Source organism: Diadema antillarum, unplaced genomic scaffold (assembly GCF_040938485.1).
Source record: "Diadema antillarum isolate AM-2024a unplaced genomic scaffold, OU_Dant_1.0 seq00001212_RagTag, whole genome shotgun sequence".
NCBI classification, from domain to species: domain Eukaryota; kingdom Metazoa; phylum Echinodermata; class Echinoidea; order Diadematoida; family Diadematidae; genus Diadema; species Diadema antillarum.
This window is the reverse complement of record NW_027272004.1, coordinates 1,305,525-1,326,822: the sequence shown is the minus strand read 5'-3', so window position 1 is coordinate 1,326,822 and position 21,298 is coordinate 1,305,525. Positions and strand designations below refer to the sequence as shown.

At 41.3% G+C, this 21,298-nt stretch overlaps 1 protein-coding gene across 1 annotated transcript in view; it reads left to right on the top strand.

The window, feature by feature from the left end:
- The first annotated feature begins 237 nt into the window (after window positions 1-237).
- Window positions 238-21,298, top strand: part of LOC139744795 (uncharacterized) — a 329,121-nt gene continuing 308,060 nt past the window's right edge. The window contains exon 1 of the mRNA XM_071655209.1: window positions 238-545. Coding sequence (XP_071511310.1) covers window positions 238-545 — 308 coding nt within the window. The remainder of the gene's footprint in view (window positions 546-21,298) is intronic.

The following is a 21,298-nucleotide window of genomic DNA, read 5'->3' as shown; positions in this document are numbered from 1 at the left end:
CGCCTTTGCTGGATGAGAAGACTACAACAGTTCGTGACGTCACTGCAGAACCAAGATAAAACTCAAAGAATTTTGCAAGATTTCATTTTAATTTGAAGTACGTGCTCCGTTGACTTGTTCCTGGCAAATAAGGGTAATATCATTCACTCCTGCTTTCTGAAAGAGGTTAATCATTTGCTCTATCATTAGGCACTAGGCTAGAACGATGACATTGTGCTAGATTATAAACGAAAAACAATGCCGAAGGACTCACAATTGAATTTAACTCATTTCGCAGATGCCGAAAACGTCACACCCGCGCATATCAAGAGGTTGACCCGTCTTGTACCGCCGGGAAAATATACAGACCTGTGCTGCATGCTTGGGGTTAATTACAACCAGGCACAGCAGATCCTGGATAGGTTCAACAAGGACTACGCCCAGGCCCTCTCCAATGTCCTCCACACCTGGGTAGACGCAAAAGAGAGAAGCAAAGCCGACCTCAAGGTAGCTCTAGAGGGGGCAGAACTGGGCGGTCTCTACAGAAGCATTGACGAAGGAGTTCGGTAAGATGCATTAATATTTGTGTTTATATATTCGTGTGGATACAGATGTATATATATTATAATTGACACTCATCTATGTGCATCATTGTTGAATACTAGAAAAAATGCATACGTTAGAATATACAGAATCTACTTTATAAACAGTACTTGTAGGGAGTAGATTGTCAAAAGTTAATAAAGAATAAATTCTTGCATGCAGTTCTTTAATTCCAGTTGTAGAGATGACAAATAATGGAGTGGGAAAGAATATAACATATTAGGTGTCAAAGCTACTAAGCGACAGAAAAGCGTCGTGTTTATCAGGACGTGCACCAAAGGTAGAGAATAACGGCCATTGCTGACAATCAAACGTCTGCCTACCAGATCGACCTCCCCCCATCCCTCTTCCAGTGTGATGCTTGGATGCAAAGAAGGAAATAAAAAGCATGATCGTAGAGTGCTCAGCAACATAGAGAAAATCGCTGCAGACGGGAATTTAAAGAAAAGAAATAACTTGAGATTCTTCTTAAAGGCATTTTCCGGACGATAGAATCACTTATCTTTCCAGATTATTATCAAAAATATAGATCATGCTGTTTCGGGTTATCACGTACGAGAAAGAGATGCAAAAAGAAAATCTGTACTTGTACGATTAGAATGTACTCAGCAATTCTTAACAAACTTCGGTAAATAGCTGGAAGGCAATTCATTGTACTGATATACATAATAAATGATGCAATATCAAAGTAATACCAGGCTAAGATCTTTTTGATACTCCGCTGAAACAAAACATTTTTTTCCATGCCTGCATTTCATAGCTAGTGTCAAAACAATGTTAACTTATCATCCGTACTTAACCATGCCATATAAAAAAATATTCATCACTGGTGTTATTGAAAAACATACATTTCGATTTAATCAAAATCAAATGACGCATTGTTGCTTTATACTTTGAGCACCTTTTACAATGGCAGAAAAGTCAACAGGAATAATTAAGAAAAACCATAATCTTTGTTAGTTTAATCTTTTTAATTCCATCTAAATCAATAGTCGAAATTTAAACAGAAGTAAAATGTTCCTTTTTCACCGATATAGGTTTGACTTTTATTGATCTCCTTTGATACATTTTAAATTTTTTTCATAGGCCTATTCTGTTACTATTAGACGATTCTTCGTTGAGTTGTGACTTGATTTTTTTTTTTCATCCAATATGAATATAAATCAGAGCTCTTTGATTATCTGGATATTCTCCAGGTTGTTATTATAATAACCTGTCCTTCTCGTTTCCCATGAATTTTTTTTCGTTTCGTGACGAATTTTTGCTGATGTACAAACTCTGTTGATGCCTCCAGTCTTTTCACTGGAAATATGCAGTAAAATTTGCTTGACACGGAGTAAATCTCCAAGACGCCAACATACTTTAATGACCTAGTAATTTTCTTAAATTGTTTGTAAAAGGTGGATCGAGACGAATCAAGGTGCATCCCAGCCCGCGACTACCGGAAGAAAGAGAGCTGGAAAAGGTACTTTTGATATCACTACTAGGAGACTTAACACTGATTAACAGTGACGAGACGCGATCTCATTCCTGAGACGTGAAGGAAGAATAGCCGATTATATTTTCCGAGGGCCACCAATATACACATCATGATACCTTGTAAAGACAATGAAAAATATCAGGAGGAAACACGCATTGATAACAATAAATTATGATGTCATCACCTTGACGAGTTTTAAATTGAACTTAGCAAGTGAACGTAAAAGTATCTAATAACAATCTGAGGAACTCGGCATTTAAAGTATTGTTACTAAAACCAATTTTTGCAAAAGTAGTACTGTTTACATAGCAGCTCAATTATTCAATAAATTACCGGAAGCCACGAGAACGTGTACAAGGTTAGCCCAATTTCCGAAGGATATCGATTCTGTTTTCTTACTTGATTTATGGGTTTTTCTATTTCTGAGTAAATGTATGTTTTTTTAATCACTTCCTTTCCGAGATTTTTTTCTTCTTACTGCATTCTACTGTCTGACTGTTTTGTAAAGAATGTTGTGTATATATGCATTTTTTCTCTCATTTTTTTTCATTATACCGATTATTGTGTTTTATCCTATACGTTGATCGTACCACATTATGTTTTTTTTTTGTACAGTGTATATCATACGGACTTGCTGCAAGTATTTTTACCCGTGTTTAAATAAAACAAACAAACAAACAAACAAACAAACAAACAAACAAACCAAACGTTTTGTAACTATATGGAACAAAAATCTGTATTTTTTCCGAGTCTAGTGCAATTATCCCAGACCCTTCCCCTGACCCTAACCCTAATCTTTACTCTAACCTTATCACTAACCGGTATTTAGCCAGGGGATACAATGACTGTAAAACATGACTGAGACAAAATTACCTTAGCTCGCTAGTATGCGTGCAACGTAGGTCTCCATTACATACACAAAATCAACATGGAATTCCCACGTTAGCTTGCTATCTATTTGACGTTTCCTAGATTCTGACTGATTCAATTCCATGTCATAATAATTTTATAAGATGTAAATATAACCTTGTCATATAAAATATTTATCACTGGCTTTATTGAAAGACATATGAATTTGGCATAAATTTCGACTTAATCAAGATCAAATGACATTTTGTTTTCCTGCACATGTTCACTAATAGGGTATCTACAAAAGCATTTGCATTTGGACTAAACGTCACTCCAGTCACAGTCACGTTCTGAGTGATGCTCAACCTGAGCTTTTCAGAGTAAGAGATCCAGATCCAGATCCAGATCCAGATCCAGATTTGGTTGGAGGATTGTTGGGTAGGTCTAAGTAGGCCTAGAAGTCTATATATGTATGAAAAACAGAGCCATACTTACATGTGGATCCATTGCGATTCTCTTTCTGGCTTGTACAATCAGTGTAGATACAGGTAACAGCTAGCGCTCATAATACACGTACACTAGCACTACGTAGGCCAACAAACGCGCATGGGATGTACCGCACACGTTCACCGCGCTAGCTGCAATATGCAACACACAGTACATGCAATACCGTACAATTTCTCAAACCGTGGAATAGAACTAAAAAATTGAACCAAGTTGCACACAAAAATAGAGCCAAAATTGCACGGCGCGTGGAATGGAGTACTTATTGAATATCACGTCACCAACAATCCTCCAATCAAATTACTAGGATCTACTTGGGCGTTGTATAAAATATGACAGTGGAAAATCGCAGTGTAAATCATAATGATCAGTCCTACCTTTCACCCACAAACACGGGCTTGCGCTTATGAGCGAAAAAACCCAAATATCTTAATTGCAACTGATTGACAAATTGCCCTGCATCGACGTAAATAGGCACTGAATTGATCAGTGTGTTAGTAGTAGCCATTAAAAAAAAAAAATCATGGGCGTACATACTCGAGCGGGATTCGCACCCACGACCTCCTGATCACCGGACAGGCGTCATCTTTGATGGACCACCGAGCTTTCGCCAGGCAGCAAATGTTGTTTCTTATCCTTATAGCATGCAGCGGGTACTGCATAATTATTCAAATTCATGAAATTTGTCAATCAGTTGCAATGAAAGCATCTTGACGGAAGAATTTCATGAATTTGAAATATGTTAATATGTGACAGACAGAAATTCACAGATATTCAGTGTTTGATGAACTATACCGGAACAAGACTAGTTCTACAGTTATTGTCTTAACCTAACATTAGCAGAAGTACCCCAAAACCGTATCCAATAATTTTGTGGACTTTTTTCTCACTTCCTCCTCTTAAAAAAAAAAGGAAACTGAATAGCCTACAACCATGAAGCGAAATAAAAGTGGGCAAAGTTTACATATGTGCATTACCCCAAAGTATTCTTATTTTGTCGGCTTCACTTTGATCAAATTTTTGTCAATTTTTGCTTAATCTATCTAAGACTCCATATTGCATCACATTTTAATGACAACTTGTGGTGTTAGCTTCACTTTACGAGGAGTTCCACTCCTACGCCCCTTTCACTGAAACAAAAATAGGTTTAGAATACGTCCAATACAATACATTCTATATATGACTTTGCAGAATTCCGGTATAAACAAGATCTTGTTAGTGGAACAACCCAAATACTATTGCCATTGATGGATGTTTCTGTTTCTATGCATCCTACTGTTTTTTCTTCTTCTTTTTTTTTCTTGTTTTTTTCAGAGTCCACCAGCAAGAGCTTTTTTCACAAAGTGAAATACATTGAGGAAGCCATATTTCTGGTGCGATACAGCATAATAACTATTATAATGTTGATATTATACCAACACCATCTCACGACAACTTATTGTCCTTCACTGTCGATGATTATTGAGTCCACCAGAAAGTGTTCTCATGAATCTCATCGCTGCTCCCTAGATCACACCGACGAAAATTAGTATCGATACGTGAAAAAAAAAAATAGGAGTCTGCAGGCAGAGATTAAGCTAACCGACGTCTACCTTTGCTGATTACACTGGTCCGACAGAAACTAACTAACTGTAACATAAACTCAATAATATTTTCGATTGCATACACACTCGAATCTATCCCTTGGCTCAATAAAAACAGTCACCGTCTTACCGTTGACGATTTATAGGCAAGCATGGTATTACGGGACACCACGGTATTTACCGGAAACGCACATTTTTGCGTACTAATGACATTCTGTACGATCAAATTTACGATTCTGTTAGATTAGCCTAACAGAACTTTGTGTGGACCAAACTTGAACAAATTTGTAAGATACGAACACTTCAGAGTGGAACTTCGCTTGATGAAGGCTTTAATTTTGCCCCTTCAAAGGGTGCATATTTATCGGTATCCGTTCATGTTGTTCATCAAGCATAGTCTTTCGAATGGAAATACTATTTTTACTGCATTCCGTCAGTGCCTTCTATCTGGCCTTAATTCAACTCCACAGATTTTCCTTAAAGTTATGAAACCTGTCTTTGCCTCGGTGAGGAGTAGTGGCATTAGAACAATCACCTATTTCGATGATATCCATATTCTTTCTCACACCAGAGAAGAGTGTCTTGACAAAGCCAATTTTATGATCAACTTGTCACTCTTAAAGAGTTTCAGTAGGGATTTCGACAAATCCAGTTTCAACCCAAAGCACGTCGAGACCTTCCTTGGTTCTCATATTAACTCCCAGCAAATGATTCTCAGTTTTTTTCCTCAGAACAAGATTGACAAGGTTACTGCCTTTGGAAATTCAATCTTGTATGGCAACGAAACTAAATTTCAGGATTTTAATCCCTTCCACAAAGAAGTTTACATTCTCGTCACTAGGGACTAGAAAAAAAAATCAACTAGCAGAAGATGGCTTCGACACAAAGTTTGGTTTCGTTATCTAGCCATGCGATACAAAACATTCTTTGGTGGTGGCTGTCTCCCAAGACAAAGAATTATTTTCCACCTTCATTAGCATGATAATTTCAAGCTATGTTAGCATCTCAGTATGGAGAGTAGTTAATTCTGAACAATGATAATTCCTTGCTCAGAGAGTCTGGAGTGCCAAACAGAATTCCCCGCATAGCAATGTGTGTGAACCTCTTGCAATTCAGAACGGTCTTGAAGCCCTATGTGGCTTGTGTACAAAAAATGTGCTTATTCATAATTCGGTCAGACATTTCTACAGCTGGTAGCATACCTGACCCGAACGAATTCACGGCCAACATTGGAATTGGTGTCTAGCAATTGGATATCAGCTTCACATTCAACAGGTGTAGATAATTCTGAAGTTTCCTGCTTGTCTCGCAGAGACATGAACAACTAATTACTATTATACATGTTTTTCACCACATAATCCACAAACTCTACATATATAATAGATTAGCAGTGACGATGACGTTGACCTTAATTTGCATCTCGGTTCCCCTGACCACCAGCTCGCTCCTCATGTCAAATGGAAGCCAAGTTTTATTGCCCTGAATTTTGATGCCTTTTTCCTTACCCTATAGAACGTTTTTCAGTCCTCCACAAGCTTCAACTGAACAAGGTGACCTGAGCAATCCTCACTGCCCCAATGGTGGCGGCAGCCATGGGTCTCATTATTGCTCGAAATGCGAATAGCCCCACCTCTATTACTCCACGCGAAAACTCTTGCTCCACACCCTCACCCACCGACGAGCCTCCAGCTAGCCGCCTGCGTTGGTGCTCTCTGCTAGCGATGACAATTGACAGACACATCGCAGCACGCTGCAAAGCTCCTTTCATCATCATGGCGAGACAATACCAATAAACAAAACAAATGAGGGTGCTTGAAGACAATAGCAATGTCTGTATTCTGAACAATCTTGTGATCCTTTTTAACCCATCTACAGAACACGTTGTCAACTTTCTAAGCCTATAGCATAGCTTTTCAACAAAGCCCACTCCACGATTAACTCATACACCTGCTCGGTCTTCCATACTACCTGAAATCGAGAGCTATGACATAGGCAAACAGCCCCTATAGTCAGACTTATGAAGAGCGTATCTAACTCCGACCCTCGCAAGCCTAAATACAACAAGACTTTAGATGTCTCAATGGCTTTGAATCACTTTTTATCGTTTCAAGATACCTATGAACTATAGATTCCTTCAGTGCCTTGAGCCAAAAACAAATTTCCTTGCTTGCACTCGTTTCGGCAAAACGTACACAAATGCTGAGCATCTAGTTCTTATGACATTACCGGAAGATGAGGCCACGTTTGCACATTAGAGATAAGAAAGGTATATCTCTAACCAGGTAATTAAAGTGCCTTCCTTTACCTCCAATCCTAAACTCTGTGTTCGGATCAACTTTAAATGCACAGAACATCTCCAACGAGCAAGTTCAGAAAGCAAACTCATAATTTCTTCGAAACATTCCAACAAATCGGTGACGACAAGCATCTTGGAGCGGAGGCTGAAAGCCAGTCCCTCGCAGCTGCTTGTATAAACACTTAAGATATAACTCATATACTGTCAATGGCTGTACGTATACATCCCTGTACACTGTACTGACTGCTGCATACAATTATGTATGTATGTATTGTTGCTATGGGAACATGTACAGAGTTTGTACTGTCTTCGAGATCAGTATAAAAGGGTACCACAGGACGTACCTCGTGTCCACCATAAGGATCTGGGAGCACAGTCATCCCGCGTTCATCCCAGTCTCTGGTCTGGTAAGACATCCAAGGATGCCAATATGAAAGGGGTATCACATTCTCAGCTCATAGCTATACAGAAGCGCCACAACTTCTAAACTTTTGCGCATGGAGTATAAAGGTCTTAACGAAATCTTGTCCACAACTGACTGGACGAACGCTGGTACATTTTGAACCTTCTACCTTCTAACAATAACACTGATTCTGCATTAGTTCAACAATTCTCAGTTCTGTTGAGTTAGAAAGAGACAGGTAAATTGTGATAGTATGTGTATACCTGTATATCAGTATCTCAATTAAGAACAATGTCCTAATACGAGCCAGATAAGACACAAGACCATAAATCACGTTGCGCTGTGCATTCGAAAATGGCGACACATTACTCTGCCACTCGTTTAGGAGATTCGGTCCACCAAACTGATGAATTTAAACTCTAATATCAACCCAAAATGGCAATGGAGTTGCCTCTGATTATTGCTGCAATATTACTATGCCGAGTATGAATGTCTAATTCTTCCTTCAAATGTACATGAATTAAAGAACATGATTATGATTACGTCTTGATTGGAAAATCGGTACAAGAGGTCCATTGTATTTGATTTGTCTGTGCGCTATCATGCTTGATCCTGCTCCAGTTAAAGCACGCAAGGTATCAAAATGATACCATACTCAAAACATATGCCTTGCACCTTATACTAGTAGGTCCTCAAGCAAACTTTGCTCGAGTTCCCCTGTTTGCGACAATGTGTGTCACCATCGATAGACACTCTCTATGCATGAGGTGTCATGACTTAAGTTTCAACCTTGTTGTGAAAACTGTCCATCATCCTTCTTGTCCTCTTGCCCTCACTCATGTTACTTGACTGACTTCTGTACGGAACTTTGAACATGCTAACCTCTGAAGATTAATATACGAATATTACGTAATAGAATTCCTAAATTATACAAGTAATAAGAAGTGTAATTAGAATTCTATTAGTAATAATGAAGTATAAGTCGAAGAGGTTCCCACCCAGCATTAGTCAATACTCTTCAGTTCTGAACCCTCCCTTTCCAACACTGTACAGAAATCAAAACTGCTGGCCCCTACTGTATGCTGATGTTCTGCTTATCAATTGCTTGACATGAGATGTCCATACGTATAAGAATGCTCCGTACCTTTGGAACAGCAATGATTATGCCTTATTTATTGCTTGTCTGTATGATGAGAAGGACCAGTGAGCTAATTGTCTGCATTGCACCCAATACTGGTGTTGCTTGTCTGTCTAAAGCCGTATTCTCTTTGAAAAGATGCTTGCTGCTCACTGACACGGGTATTTATAGCCAACTGGCACTGCTTGAAATTTTTACCTACTTTGAATTTCATTATGTGACTTCACTGCCTTAAACACCTGGGAAATGCTAACCTCTTCGACTTATACTTCATTATTACTAATAGAATTCTAATTATACTTCTTATTACTTGTATAATTTAGGAATTATCCAAACAAACATTTCAACCCAGTTGCCAATCTCAAAATAAACAAAATAAAATGTATACTACCCGGACTTACGGGAAAACAAACAAAACTATTTAAACAAACGAAATTATTTAACTACCCCCTGCACATAAACACTATGATGTACCTTGTTGGACAGCGGGCCCCTACGTATATAAACGCAACGCGTTTGCGTAAGTGGCCTGCATGACGTCGGGCAGAGTCATCCCCGAACCCTGGCTACGTGCTGTTACACATCCCCAACGTACACATGAGTGTTATATCGACACTCCGCGTGAAGCTTGAGGTGTGGGGAGTCAGTCTCGAGCAGTGGCCGGATAAGGGGGATTTCCCTCACTGCTTGCAGCTGGTCTCTGTTAAAGGACCGGATTAGCCTCGAGACCCCGAAGTAGCAATGAGGGAAGGCAGCTACCCAGACTCGAACCATGCTGGCATCCCCACTGAAGGAGTGTAGGTGGATTCGCTGGTAAGCGCTACACTCCCTCTTGAGGAGCCGGATGGCCAGCCGGTTTACCGTGCTGCCACACGGGTCTGCTGCGGCACCTCTAAGGTGCATCACGAGGATCCGCCCCAAGGTCCCCAGTGCGAGAATTCGGTTAAAGAGCTCCTCTTGTGGGCGCCAGAGATCTTTTGGCACCGAGAAGTCAAAACCGACTTCGCTTATGGCGGACACTCGAGGGTTGCAGAGCAACCTGAGGAATCCATCCCACTGGACCTGCGTGTACATGGCGGCCTTTTTGGGATGGATCCCCACTGCCACCTTAACATGGGGGCCACGGCCTCGTCGACCTCACGACTTCATTGTCGAACTCGTGGTCTGGGAACCGGTCCGGATCGCAAAAATTCAGGACCGCCCCCGTGAAAGGAACTGGGTGGTCGGGTCTGCGGCCAGTGGTCATGTCGGGGTTGCGCGGTGGCATCCCCGCCTGGTTGGCCACTGACTGCAGCCGATCGGGATGGTAGTGGGAATCAAACCCAACCACCCGTTTTGTTTTCGGGGGGTCCCGAGGCGTGGTCGTGGCAGGTGCCGGTGTTGGTGTACCGGGCACAGCTGTCTCTGTCTCCTCGACGGGAGGTACGGGAGCCGGTGTTTGTGGGCCTGGCTCCCCCGTTACCTCCGCAACAGAAGTCCTCTGTTAAGGGGACAACCTGTCCCACTGGAATGCCAGAGGGCGCCAGTGCGGGAGGACAGCCGCGGTGTTCAGCGGCTGCAGGGTGGGAATTACCCGTTCCCAACCATCCTCTAGCAGCAGGCCCGCCTCTGCCCGATCGTTCTCGCTCAGGCAGCTGACATCCGCCTGCCAGTGCTGGTTAGTGTATTCCACCAACCGCTCTAGGCAGGCGGTACCCAGCAGGAACTGCGCAATCCTGTGCAGTCCCATGACCCTCCTTCTTAGGGTCGCTGCCCATTCGGGATCGGTGTGCTCCTCTTGGGGGCGGAAGAAATCTGGAAAGTGGTGGTAGACATGCCACCTCAGTTTAGGGGAGGCATGCCCACGGTCACTAACCAGACAAATAGATCTTCGTTTCTTCTTCCGCTGCGCCCCCGAGGGCGAGGGGGTGCGCTTCCTGTTGGACTGGGTCAGATGTGCTAAGTTCAGCCCCCTGAGGGGGCACTGGAATGCTGGTAGCAAGCCAAGCAGCTATGCCTCTCCCTCGCCCAACTGCAGTCCCATGCACGTGCGGACTACCTTGACTCCCCTGCCCTCGGGCAGACGGGCCGGGGTCGTTCCCCCTGGAAGGTGAGCGCACGCTGCCTGCAAGCAGGCCAATCATGCCTGTGCCTCTCCCCCCTACAGCACCCTGAGCACGAGGACTGCTTGGGGAGGGGGGGGGGGGTTCCAACCACTAGGGGCTGCCTGAAGGCCGGCTTATGGAGACCGCGCCCCCTGCCCGGTTCCGACCTGGCCTTGACAGTAGCCCCCATCTCTGTACCGGGCTCAACTTTGACTTTAACAGTAGGCCTATTTCCCCCTTCCCCCTCGCTCGATTCCCCCCCCCCCCCAAGCCCCTGTTCCTCTCCTTCCATACCCTGGGACATGGGACTGCTGGGGAATAGCTCCAAGGTCGGGTCCATTCTATAAGCAAATCACAGACATAAAACCCCGAAATCACTTATAATCAGATATAACACACATTTTTCTTCATATATTCATACTACGGCATAATATCATATTTTTATATATTTTAATTCCCGATCATACATAAATACAAGATGTATATTATACTTACCCGACTCTGAGTATTTTTCGTTTCCTTCATAACAACCGTCTGTGTGTAATTTACCAAAATACCACGCATTCAATTAATGACATGTCTGGTACATTTTTTTTTTTCAGTCCTGGGAGGTCTAAACGGGGTTTAATGATGAAATTATCCATGGACTGATCGAGCATACAGGTGACCTTTTTCACGGACCAAAGGGGGACTGGCCACACTGTTTTGCACGAGAACTTGAGCCATTGAAATAACGTGGTTTCCTTCACAGGTATAGGAAGGTCTTGGCCCTGAAATAATAAGTTTGCCCCCGGAATATCAATTGTGGCCTGGTACTTACGAAGGAGGTCTGCTCCGAGTAACATGTCATTGGTAATTGGGGCGATATGCATTACCTCATGGAGTGCCCTATTCCCTAATGTAATATCCACTGACCAACAATTAACCCTGTCATCTTCATGTCCCTGCCCGCCGTATTTAAAACGTCCTATTTGATAACGGGCGGTCTAGGATGAAGAGATTGGTAATCAACAACTGCTTTCAATGGCTTACCTCTTATCTGGATTTAATGTCATTGAAGAAGTTTTCAGCTTACAAACAATGACATCAGGGTAGTTGTTCCCAACGGACGCTTCTCTGGCATCCCCATGGGAACTAGTACTTACGGAGTCTGTGGAAGGCGGAGGCCATGGGGGGGGGGAGCAGCCATGGATGAGTGACAACGGCAGGCTGCTCACCTGTACCTACCTGGGACTGTGGGCTAGGAGACTGTGAAGAGTCCACCCCACCAACACTCCTTGACTCTGCATTTTCCTAGGAAAAAGAGGCAAGGAGAGATGGAGTGAAAGTGGGCTGAGAATTTGAAACAGTCTCACTGGCCCCTGCTCCCGGTTTTGATGCTGTATCCTCATTTACCTCCACGTTGTTGCAAGATGTCCCCACCGTCAGGGTTTGAGGGCTCTTATCCCCCGACTGAAGGGGAGACGACAATTGTGCCCGTAGCTAGGTGTATCGGGGTCGGGCTAGCTCCTCCGATCCCTGCCCGTTTTCCTGGTCATCGCCACATACGAAGGAAACGGTTTTCCCCTGTCCATCTTCGGGACAGTCCCGCTTAAAATGGCCTTCCTTGTCACACTTAAAGCAGTGGTTATCCTGGCCTGGTGACCTGAAACCGGCTCTGGCCGGAAATAACCTACCTGGGGATGACCTAGGCATTGGAGCATCTCGTCTGCATTGAAGGGTCGCAACCAGTCCCTGTACTGTTGAGTTAAGGGTACGTACTTGCGCCTCCAGCGAGTCGAATCTGTCATTAACGGAACACTGAAAGGAATCAAACCTTTTTTCAAGTTTGTTTATTCGAGTTTCCGGTTCGTCCTCTGAATGGTTGGAAGGGATTGTAAGTGGAATAGGCAGGTCTACCTTTCTCACATCCCTTTCCAGGAAACTATCTGCGACAACCAACTGCTTTATTTCCTTCCGCGGTTTTCCGTAGATGGCCTGCCTAGCATGTTGAAACATGCGTGTCACACGTAGGGCGTCATCAAAATAAAGCAGGCACAAAATGCAGAACCCGACTGTGTCAAATTGAAAGAGTACTGTGAGAAGGGCTTGCCAAACACAAAATCGCTAAGCCCAGCAATGACTGAGTTCCATAAATCAGCAGGAGAAATCACAGTACAGCAAGGTCTGCTGATGAAGGGGTCGCAAATCATCATTCCTCCAGCAATGCGAAAAGACATGCTCGCAAAAATCCATGAAGGTCACCAAGGACTGAACAAGGGTCGCGAACGAATGAAGCGATCTGTGTGGTGGCCTGGTGTGAGCAAACAGCTAGCAGATGTGGTACAAACATGTGATGTTTGTATCAAGCAGCGTAGAAACCAAGCAGAGCCAATTAATGATCCAATCTGCAACCCCAGAAAGACCATGGCAACGTGTAGGAACTGACCCATTCCAATGAGAAAACAAGCAGTACTTACTTGTCGTGGACTACTTCTCGCGATACATAGAGATAGCGTTGCTGAAAGAAACGTCGTCGGATGCCGTGATCAATCATTTGAAGTCGATTTTCGCAAGACATGGTATTCCAGAAGTTGTCATTTCAGACAATGGACCGCAGTACGCGTTCTCATCATTCGCGAAATTCGCGGAAAAGTACGGATTTGAACACATCACAAGCAGCCCTCGCTTTCCACAAAGCAATGGGGAAGCGGAAAGAGCCGTACAAACAATCAAAGGACTACTGAGCAAAGCCAAAGACCCATACCATGCTTTGCTTGTGTATCGATCGTCACCACTAGCGACTGACCAAACTCCAGCACAGCTACTGATGGGGAGACAACTGCGAACAACATTGCCTTCGCACCCATCACAACTTGAACCCAAATGGCCAGACATAGAACAGTTTCGTGCTCAGGACAAACGATACAGAGCACAACAGAGAGAGAGCTACAACAAACGCCATAGGGTCGCACCTCTTCCTGAGCTCAAACCAGGAGAGAGAGTATGGCATAGAGAGCTCAACCAGCCTCCAACCGTCATCTGGGAAGCAGGAACGCCTCGATCGTACATCGTCTCAGCATCTCGTGGTACGCTAAGACGAAACCGGCGTGCGCTTGTTCCTCGACATCGAGCGTGGGAGCACCCGAACAACGAGCCGCCAGAGTTTCCAGCCCAAGCGCAGGAAGTCGAGCAACCACCTGAGCCAGAGAGATCCCGCCACGTGCCGCTCCGAGACAGTTCTACAAGACAGCCCGCGGGAGAATCTCAAAGCCACCCGATAGATTAAATCTTTTAATTAAATAAAACAGTAAACCAAAGAAGAATCAAATTGGGATTATTTTAGACAGAGTTTATTCGAAAAAAAGTATTTGGACTTTGAAATAAAAGAAATGGGTTTGAAGTAAACTCAAGTTTTGGTTAGCTTTTATCTAAACGCACAAATAACAGAGTTACGAGTTTTGAGAAGGTACGTTGCCTTTCACTATATAACTTATTTGGACTGTGACTCTAAAGTGAAACTTCCGATGCCGGACTCAGAAATATGTGGAGAACTTTAATGTTAGATCAAGAAATATGTGGACTTTGAATGGACTTTAAATATCATTCAAAGAATTACGTACGTTTGGACAATAATTGTTTTGGAAATGCTTTAGGACATTATTTTGAACTGGACATTAATTTTTAAAAATGTTAATATGGAACTCAGAAAGGGGGATGTGGTATAACGTTAATCGATCTCTGAATCGATCATGAATATTGGGATCGTACTACCGGAAATTATAAGTGAAATTCCGCAATCTATATCCATCGTCTCCAGTCTAGTTTATTGAGTGTTCAAGTCCGTTAAACCGCCACATAGACAAGAGCAAAGGAGAAACGGGGGAGAGACTGAAAAAATTACGCGACTTTCAAGTAGTCCCACGTACTTTGGTACTGTTAGTTACCGGTGCTGTGCGTTACTGCTAGGGTTTTGAGTTTGAACCATAAATTGTCCCTAGAATTAAGTAAAAACACATTGTGGGTATGGACTATGCCTTATACAAAATTGCTTCACAGCTAATAAGTGTGTGACAACTTGTCTGAAAGCAAAGTTACCTTGTTAAATGTATACAATGGCATGAACTTCTGAAATCCCTACCAACAGTACTTAATACCTGTGGGTATGCTGTGTTATTCTATACGTCCATAATGTAAAATACCAGGGCTGGAAATTACGTAGTGGCATGAAGCTTTGACCACAAGATTCATATTTAATCTTATAAATGACACTTTTTACTTATACAATGTCACAAAGGTAATACCACATGTGTGTTTAGTATAGGTGGTCATATTACCCATCGACGGTCTTGATTTTATCAGCTTTTAGATTATCAGATTTATCTTACCTGATAAAGAACATACCAGGATGAAATTCATGTAATTAATTTTAATTACAGCGTTGCAAAAATACAGCACATTGAGATGCTGCTTACCACCTTTTCGCTTCGACGTTCCATAAAAAATGAAAAGAAAAAAAATGGAAACACTATATTCTTGAAACACGTGATGGGAGAATTCACAGAGAGAAAAATAATAGCCCCCCCCCCCTCCAAAAAAAAATGATACAACGAAGAAAAAAAGAAAATAAATCATGAGATAAATCGTGAGAGAAAAACAAAAGGAGAAAAGGCAAGTTAGAAATCACCTGGTGGGATATTGTGACCTGTCCCCATTTATAACCGTTCACGCATAATGGATCCCCCATGCTCCATGGATCCAGGACATTTGAAGCACATAAAAATTGATTGAATGCTTATGACCAACTGATTGATTGATTGATTACTTTATTGTCCCGTCTGGATATTCTTTGCACATTGGATAATCACAACAAAATAAACATACAATACGTCACAAGTACACCCCAGACATATCACAGAATACGAATGAAACTAACTCATATTATTAACATATCATAACGTATGCACCATACCAACATAATACATTAACCCGAAATTTACAACTATTCATAAACTATTAATAACTTTTATACAATATTTAAACTCATGAATATATTCATTAATATCCTTTCCTACATCATCATTATACACCAAGCAATATATCACCTACATATATTCTTTTCATAATTCACTCCAAAGAATTAAAAAAAAAATATTACCATTACCATGGCAGCGCCTTACCAAAATAACGCAAAGTGTATCTTACATAACTAGACCTATGAATCATTGCACATTCCAAATCTAAAATATCATTACTGAAATACTGTGTATAATTCACTCTACAACTAGAGAGGGGCCGTCAAAGGCGGCAGACCCACGCCTAAGTACAAAGTCGGGGTAAACATAATGTGCATTCGGTCATCTACCAGAATTCGGCCACTTAATTGCCAGTGTGCTTTATCACCAGCCAGTGAGTTCTACCAAAGATCGTACACTGAAGTGTACGATCTTTGGTTCTACAGTCACATCACACGCAAATCACATCATTACACATACGGTATTAACACTCATTCACGTACAGGAAAGTCCTCAAGTCTCCTCCAAAAATCCATCGAAAATCCCAAATTCCACAGTCAAAAGTGCAGAATCGGAACTTTTCCAAGCGCGCGCGAATTAAGTCCAGTTTTAAGAGTATTGTCTACGCGACGGGTCGCGGAAAAAGCGCTAAAATCGAGAAATACGCCGTTTTCTTGCGGGATATTTTGATTATAGCAAGCCGAGAGTGTGATGATATCAAAGGTCGTATGAGTGTACGATCTTTGATGGTACGATTGTATCCACAAAAGCGCAAAAGAAAAACAAAATTTACGTACCCCCTAGGCAATTACCCCTATGATTAGTGTCTACGGGAATTATTCAATGCAAGGGTTGAATGCAAATGTCTACTGCACCAGTATTCGGCCACCAACGAGCGCCGCAACGTCCACGATGCAATTTTGCACCAACAGTGTAGAGCGCGATGCATTTTCAGCGGCCTTGCACACGCATTGACATTGAGCACGCATATCGTGCAGTGTGACTGCGACCGAGCAAATGCTCCTCCAACGAAAAAAACAATCAATGTTAATTTGAAAAATCATCAAAATACGGGCCAGTTTGTGATGACGGAGAACGAACTTTCATAAATCTAGAAGGACATAGTCCCTCAAATAGGCCTAAACGTAAAGTTCGGAATTCTTACGAACATTTGAGCAGCGAAGTCGGATCGTTTGGGAGTTTATGTTTTCGTATGGTAGCGGAAAATCGCAAAGTGAGAAACGGGAAATTTTCGGAGTGGTCACTATACCATGGGGTCAAAGCTTCAAGGTCACACAGAATTTGCAAGGGTCAACCGATTATCACCAAAATCTAATCGATTCTTTCCTGCCATTATCCGAACATCCCCATAACATTTCGTGCAAATCCGTTTACCCGTTCTCTTGTTATCTTGTACACAAACAAACAAACAAACAAAAAACAAACAAAAAACAAACAAACAAACAAACAAACAAACATACGGAACCCTTTACATAACCCCCTGCCGATTTTCATCGGCGTGGGTAAAAAGAAAAACAAAATTTACGTACCCCCTGGACAATTACCCCCCTACGGCAATTATTCAATGCAAGGGTTGAATGCAAATATCTACTGCACCAGTATTCGGTCACCAACGAGCGCCGCAACGTCCGCGATGCAATTTTGCGCCAACAGGGTAGAGCGCGATACATTTTCACCGGCCTTGAACACGCATTGACAATGAGTGCGCATATCGTGCAGTGTGACTGGGACCGAGCAAAATTATTTCATGATTGAGGAATGCTCCTCCAACAAACAAACAAAAAAAGAATCAATGTTAATTTGAAAAATCACCAAATACGGGACAGTTTGTGACGACGGAGAGCGAACCCCGAACTTTCATAAATCAAGAAGGACATAGTTCCTCAAATAAACGTAAATTTCGAAATTCTTACGAATGGTGTTGAGCAGCGAAGTTGGATCGTCTTACGAACAGAGTTGCATGCAGCGAAGTCGGATCGTTTGGGAGATACGCTTTTGTATATGGCGCGCCGATCGACCAACAACACTGTTTATCGGCGATAAACACTTTATCGAGCGATAAACTCTGTTTATCAAGATGAAGCTCTGTTTATCACACCTTTATCAACTGATAAACTGAATTTTTCTCGATAAACACCGTTTATCGGCGGTCGATAAACAGTGTTTATCACAAAAAACTGTTTATCGGTCGATCGATAAACATAGTTTTTCCTCGATAAACACTGTTTATCACTTGGTCGATAAACATAGTTTTTCTCGATAAACACTGTTTATCACTTGATAAACAGTGTTTTTCGTTCGATAAACACTGTTTATCGCCGATAAACATTGTTTTTTCAGTGTTTATCGCCGATAAACAGTGTTTTTCGGCGATGAACAGTTAATCGGCATTATTGATCAAATGGCGCGCCATATTTGTATGGTAGCGGAAAATCGCAAAGAAACGGAAAATGTTCGGAGTGGTCACTATACCATGGGGTCAAAACTTCAAGGTCACACAGAATTTGCAAGGGTCAACCGATTATCACCAAAATCTAATCGATTCTTTCCTGTCATTATCCAAACATTCCCTGAACATTTCGTGCAAATCCGTTTACCCGTTCTCTTGTTATCTTGTACACAAACAAACAAACAAACAAACAAACAAAAAACAAACAAACAAACAAACAAACAAACAAACATACGGAACCCTTTACATAACCCCCTGCCGATTACATCGGCGTGGGTAAAAAAAGTAACCACAACGATTCTTTCTCCAACGAACACATTGGAGAAAGATATCCTACATACATGTATCTACACCTCACTTCTATCATATGCACCAAATTTAAATTCAATTGCTTTAAACTTTGGAAAATAATCACTCAGTATCTCTGTGCCCCATATTTCATCAAAATTAATTCAAAACTGTAGAAAAAAATCCGCGACGTAAACTTTGCGACGAACTGCCCGACCACCCGACCAACCACACACAGATTCCTATATACCCTGTTATACTCTTTGGGTATGCGGGAGTCTGATAATGAAAATACACCAAAAACTAATCATAAAAACTTATCTAATTACTCTGGCATTATTATGTGTGAATGGAATCCTGGACAAAAGAACTTCTAAAACGGGTACGCTTTGTGTGAGGAGGACAGAGTCTGATACCTGATCTGTTCAGGCAATAGTAACGATGCAGAGGGTGTGTTAAATCGGTCATTATCTTGTTTACTCTGACCATAATTCTTTCCACGTATAAATCCTGTACCACTTGCAATTCCAACCCAATGATCTTTTGCGCACACTTTCGTGGTCTATCAATTCTGGCCCTGTCCTTTTGTGTAAGATTGACATAAAAACAAATCAAGGTATACATGACAATAGACTTGATAAAGGACTTGTAGAAAAGAACTGTCAGTGTTCTATCCAACCTCAGTTTGCTTAATTACCTGATGAAAAAAAAAACAACAACTTTGATTTCCCTTTTTCGAATCATCAGTGTATTTGCAGTCCAGTCCAAATCATTAGAGAGTTTTGTGCCAAGGTACTTGTGCTCGGAAACCTGTTCAAAAAGGTCTAGGTAATACAAAGAGTTACATGTTCATAGTTCTTTCTGAAATCTAGTATCATTTCTTTAGTTTTGTTAACATTAAGATGAAGATAATGTGAGTCACACCATTGAGCAAATCGATCGATTTCTGAGATGTAGCTGTTCACATTGACTATCATTCACTCAAAATATTGGTCAGCAAGGGAGAAGTGGGTTACCTAGGCATCCTTGACCTCGTATCCCATCCCCATCAACACCATTGGTGGAAAAAATAAATCCGCGAAATATGTCATAACATCACACTGAATATATCTCTGGTATGTGAAATTTCGGGTTCAGAAGGTACCACATCCACAAAAAAATATAGAAATAATTAATTCATTCAAACTGGATTTTCTTAGAGAGTGATTTTAGTGTTGTATCATTTAGCAGTATAACAGGGGGAAATATCATTCCAGTCTGAGCTTGCTTTATATGAAAATCAACAAATCACGTTTTTCTCAGAACTTATTATGGATGTAGTACCTTTTGAAACCGAACTCTTCATATGTTGTAAACTAATCTGGTCAAGTTATACACTCATCGCAGAAACCCCTTTTATGTTTTTCTAGTCTTCTGCACGAATCCCTACAGTAGGCTTATAATCGTAGACAAACGCTATCCCATGGTTTCATGTTTTTTGCTATGCTTTTCACACAACGCAAAAAAAAAAAAAAAGTCAAATTTATTACCACCTACTATTACCACGATTACAAAGTAAATTAAAGAAGCCAGTTTCCATGTACATTATCATATTGTGCTCGTATCTGGTCAACTCTTCCGTTCCGAATAGCAAACTTTTTCAAATTGATACTTAGATTACTTCCAATTTATTTATTTTTTTTTTGTGGTCATTTTGGAAAAAAAAATGACAAATAGTTTCCTGACTATTACAAATGAAAGACAAATTATCGTTCAAAGTTTTCCCTATTTAAACAAATCATCTTTGATTAAAAAGCTTAAGATTATAATATGTGACCGTGCATCACAAAACGAACAAAAAGTCGCACACACTGATTTTGCGTGAGGACTGAAAATAGGTGAGATAGGTCAACCTAGCCGATCTTGACTTTTCATATTTTCTGAAAGAGCAAATTTTCTTCTACATTATGCTAAAATTTGGGATCATAAAACTGGCAGGAAAGTGTGTGTGTGTGTGTGTGTGTTTTTTTTTTTTTTGCAGTTTATCTCGAACACTTTTGGCAGAATAGTGTGATTAGGTTGTCTTTTTCATTTCTGAAAAACATTGTACACACTCTTCACTTTCAACTCCAATAACTTTTGAAAGAATAATGCTACTGCCTTGAAACTTGACACTGACTATGGACAGAATGTGATAATTAGGCATAGCCAATTTCAGTATAATCTGATGATCTCTTCATTGTTGTTACTCGGATGGTTTACTTCCTGGTTTTTGTCTCATACATCACACAGCCGGCACGGCTTGGTAAAGATTAAGCGCTTGAATAGATACTGTACTTCAGAGCCTCTTTTCTCAGTTCACACTTTTCCTGAGTGTGTGCTTTCTTCTCAATATTTAGATAGGTTAGGAGAGTCCATTTGATTTGAGTTATACATCATTTTAAAGCTTAAAGTCTGCTCTTTCAGAATATGCTCTTAACCAAAATTTCATGTTAAGCGACCTTGTGTTTGTTTTGTGATGCAGGGTCACATATAATCTTTATTGCTTCATTCAATATTATCATTTATCTGATAAACTTACATTCAAATATATTTTTCCAATGAAAAATCACTGGGTAGATGTGAATAATTCTTTCAAAAAGTATCAA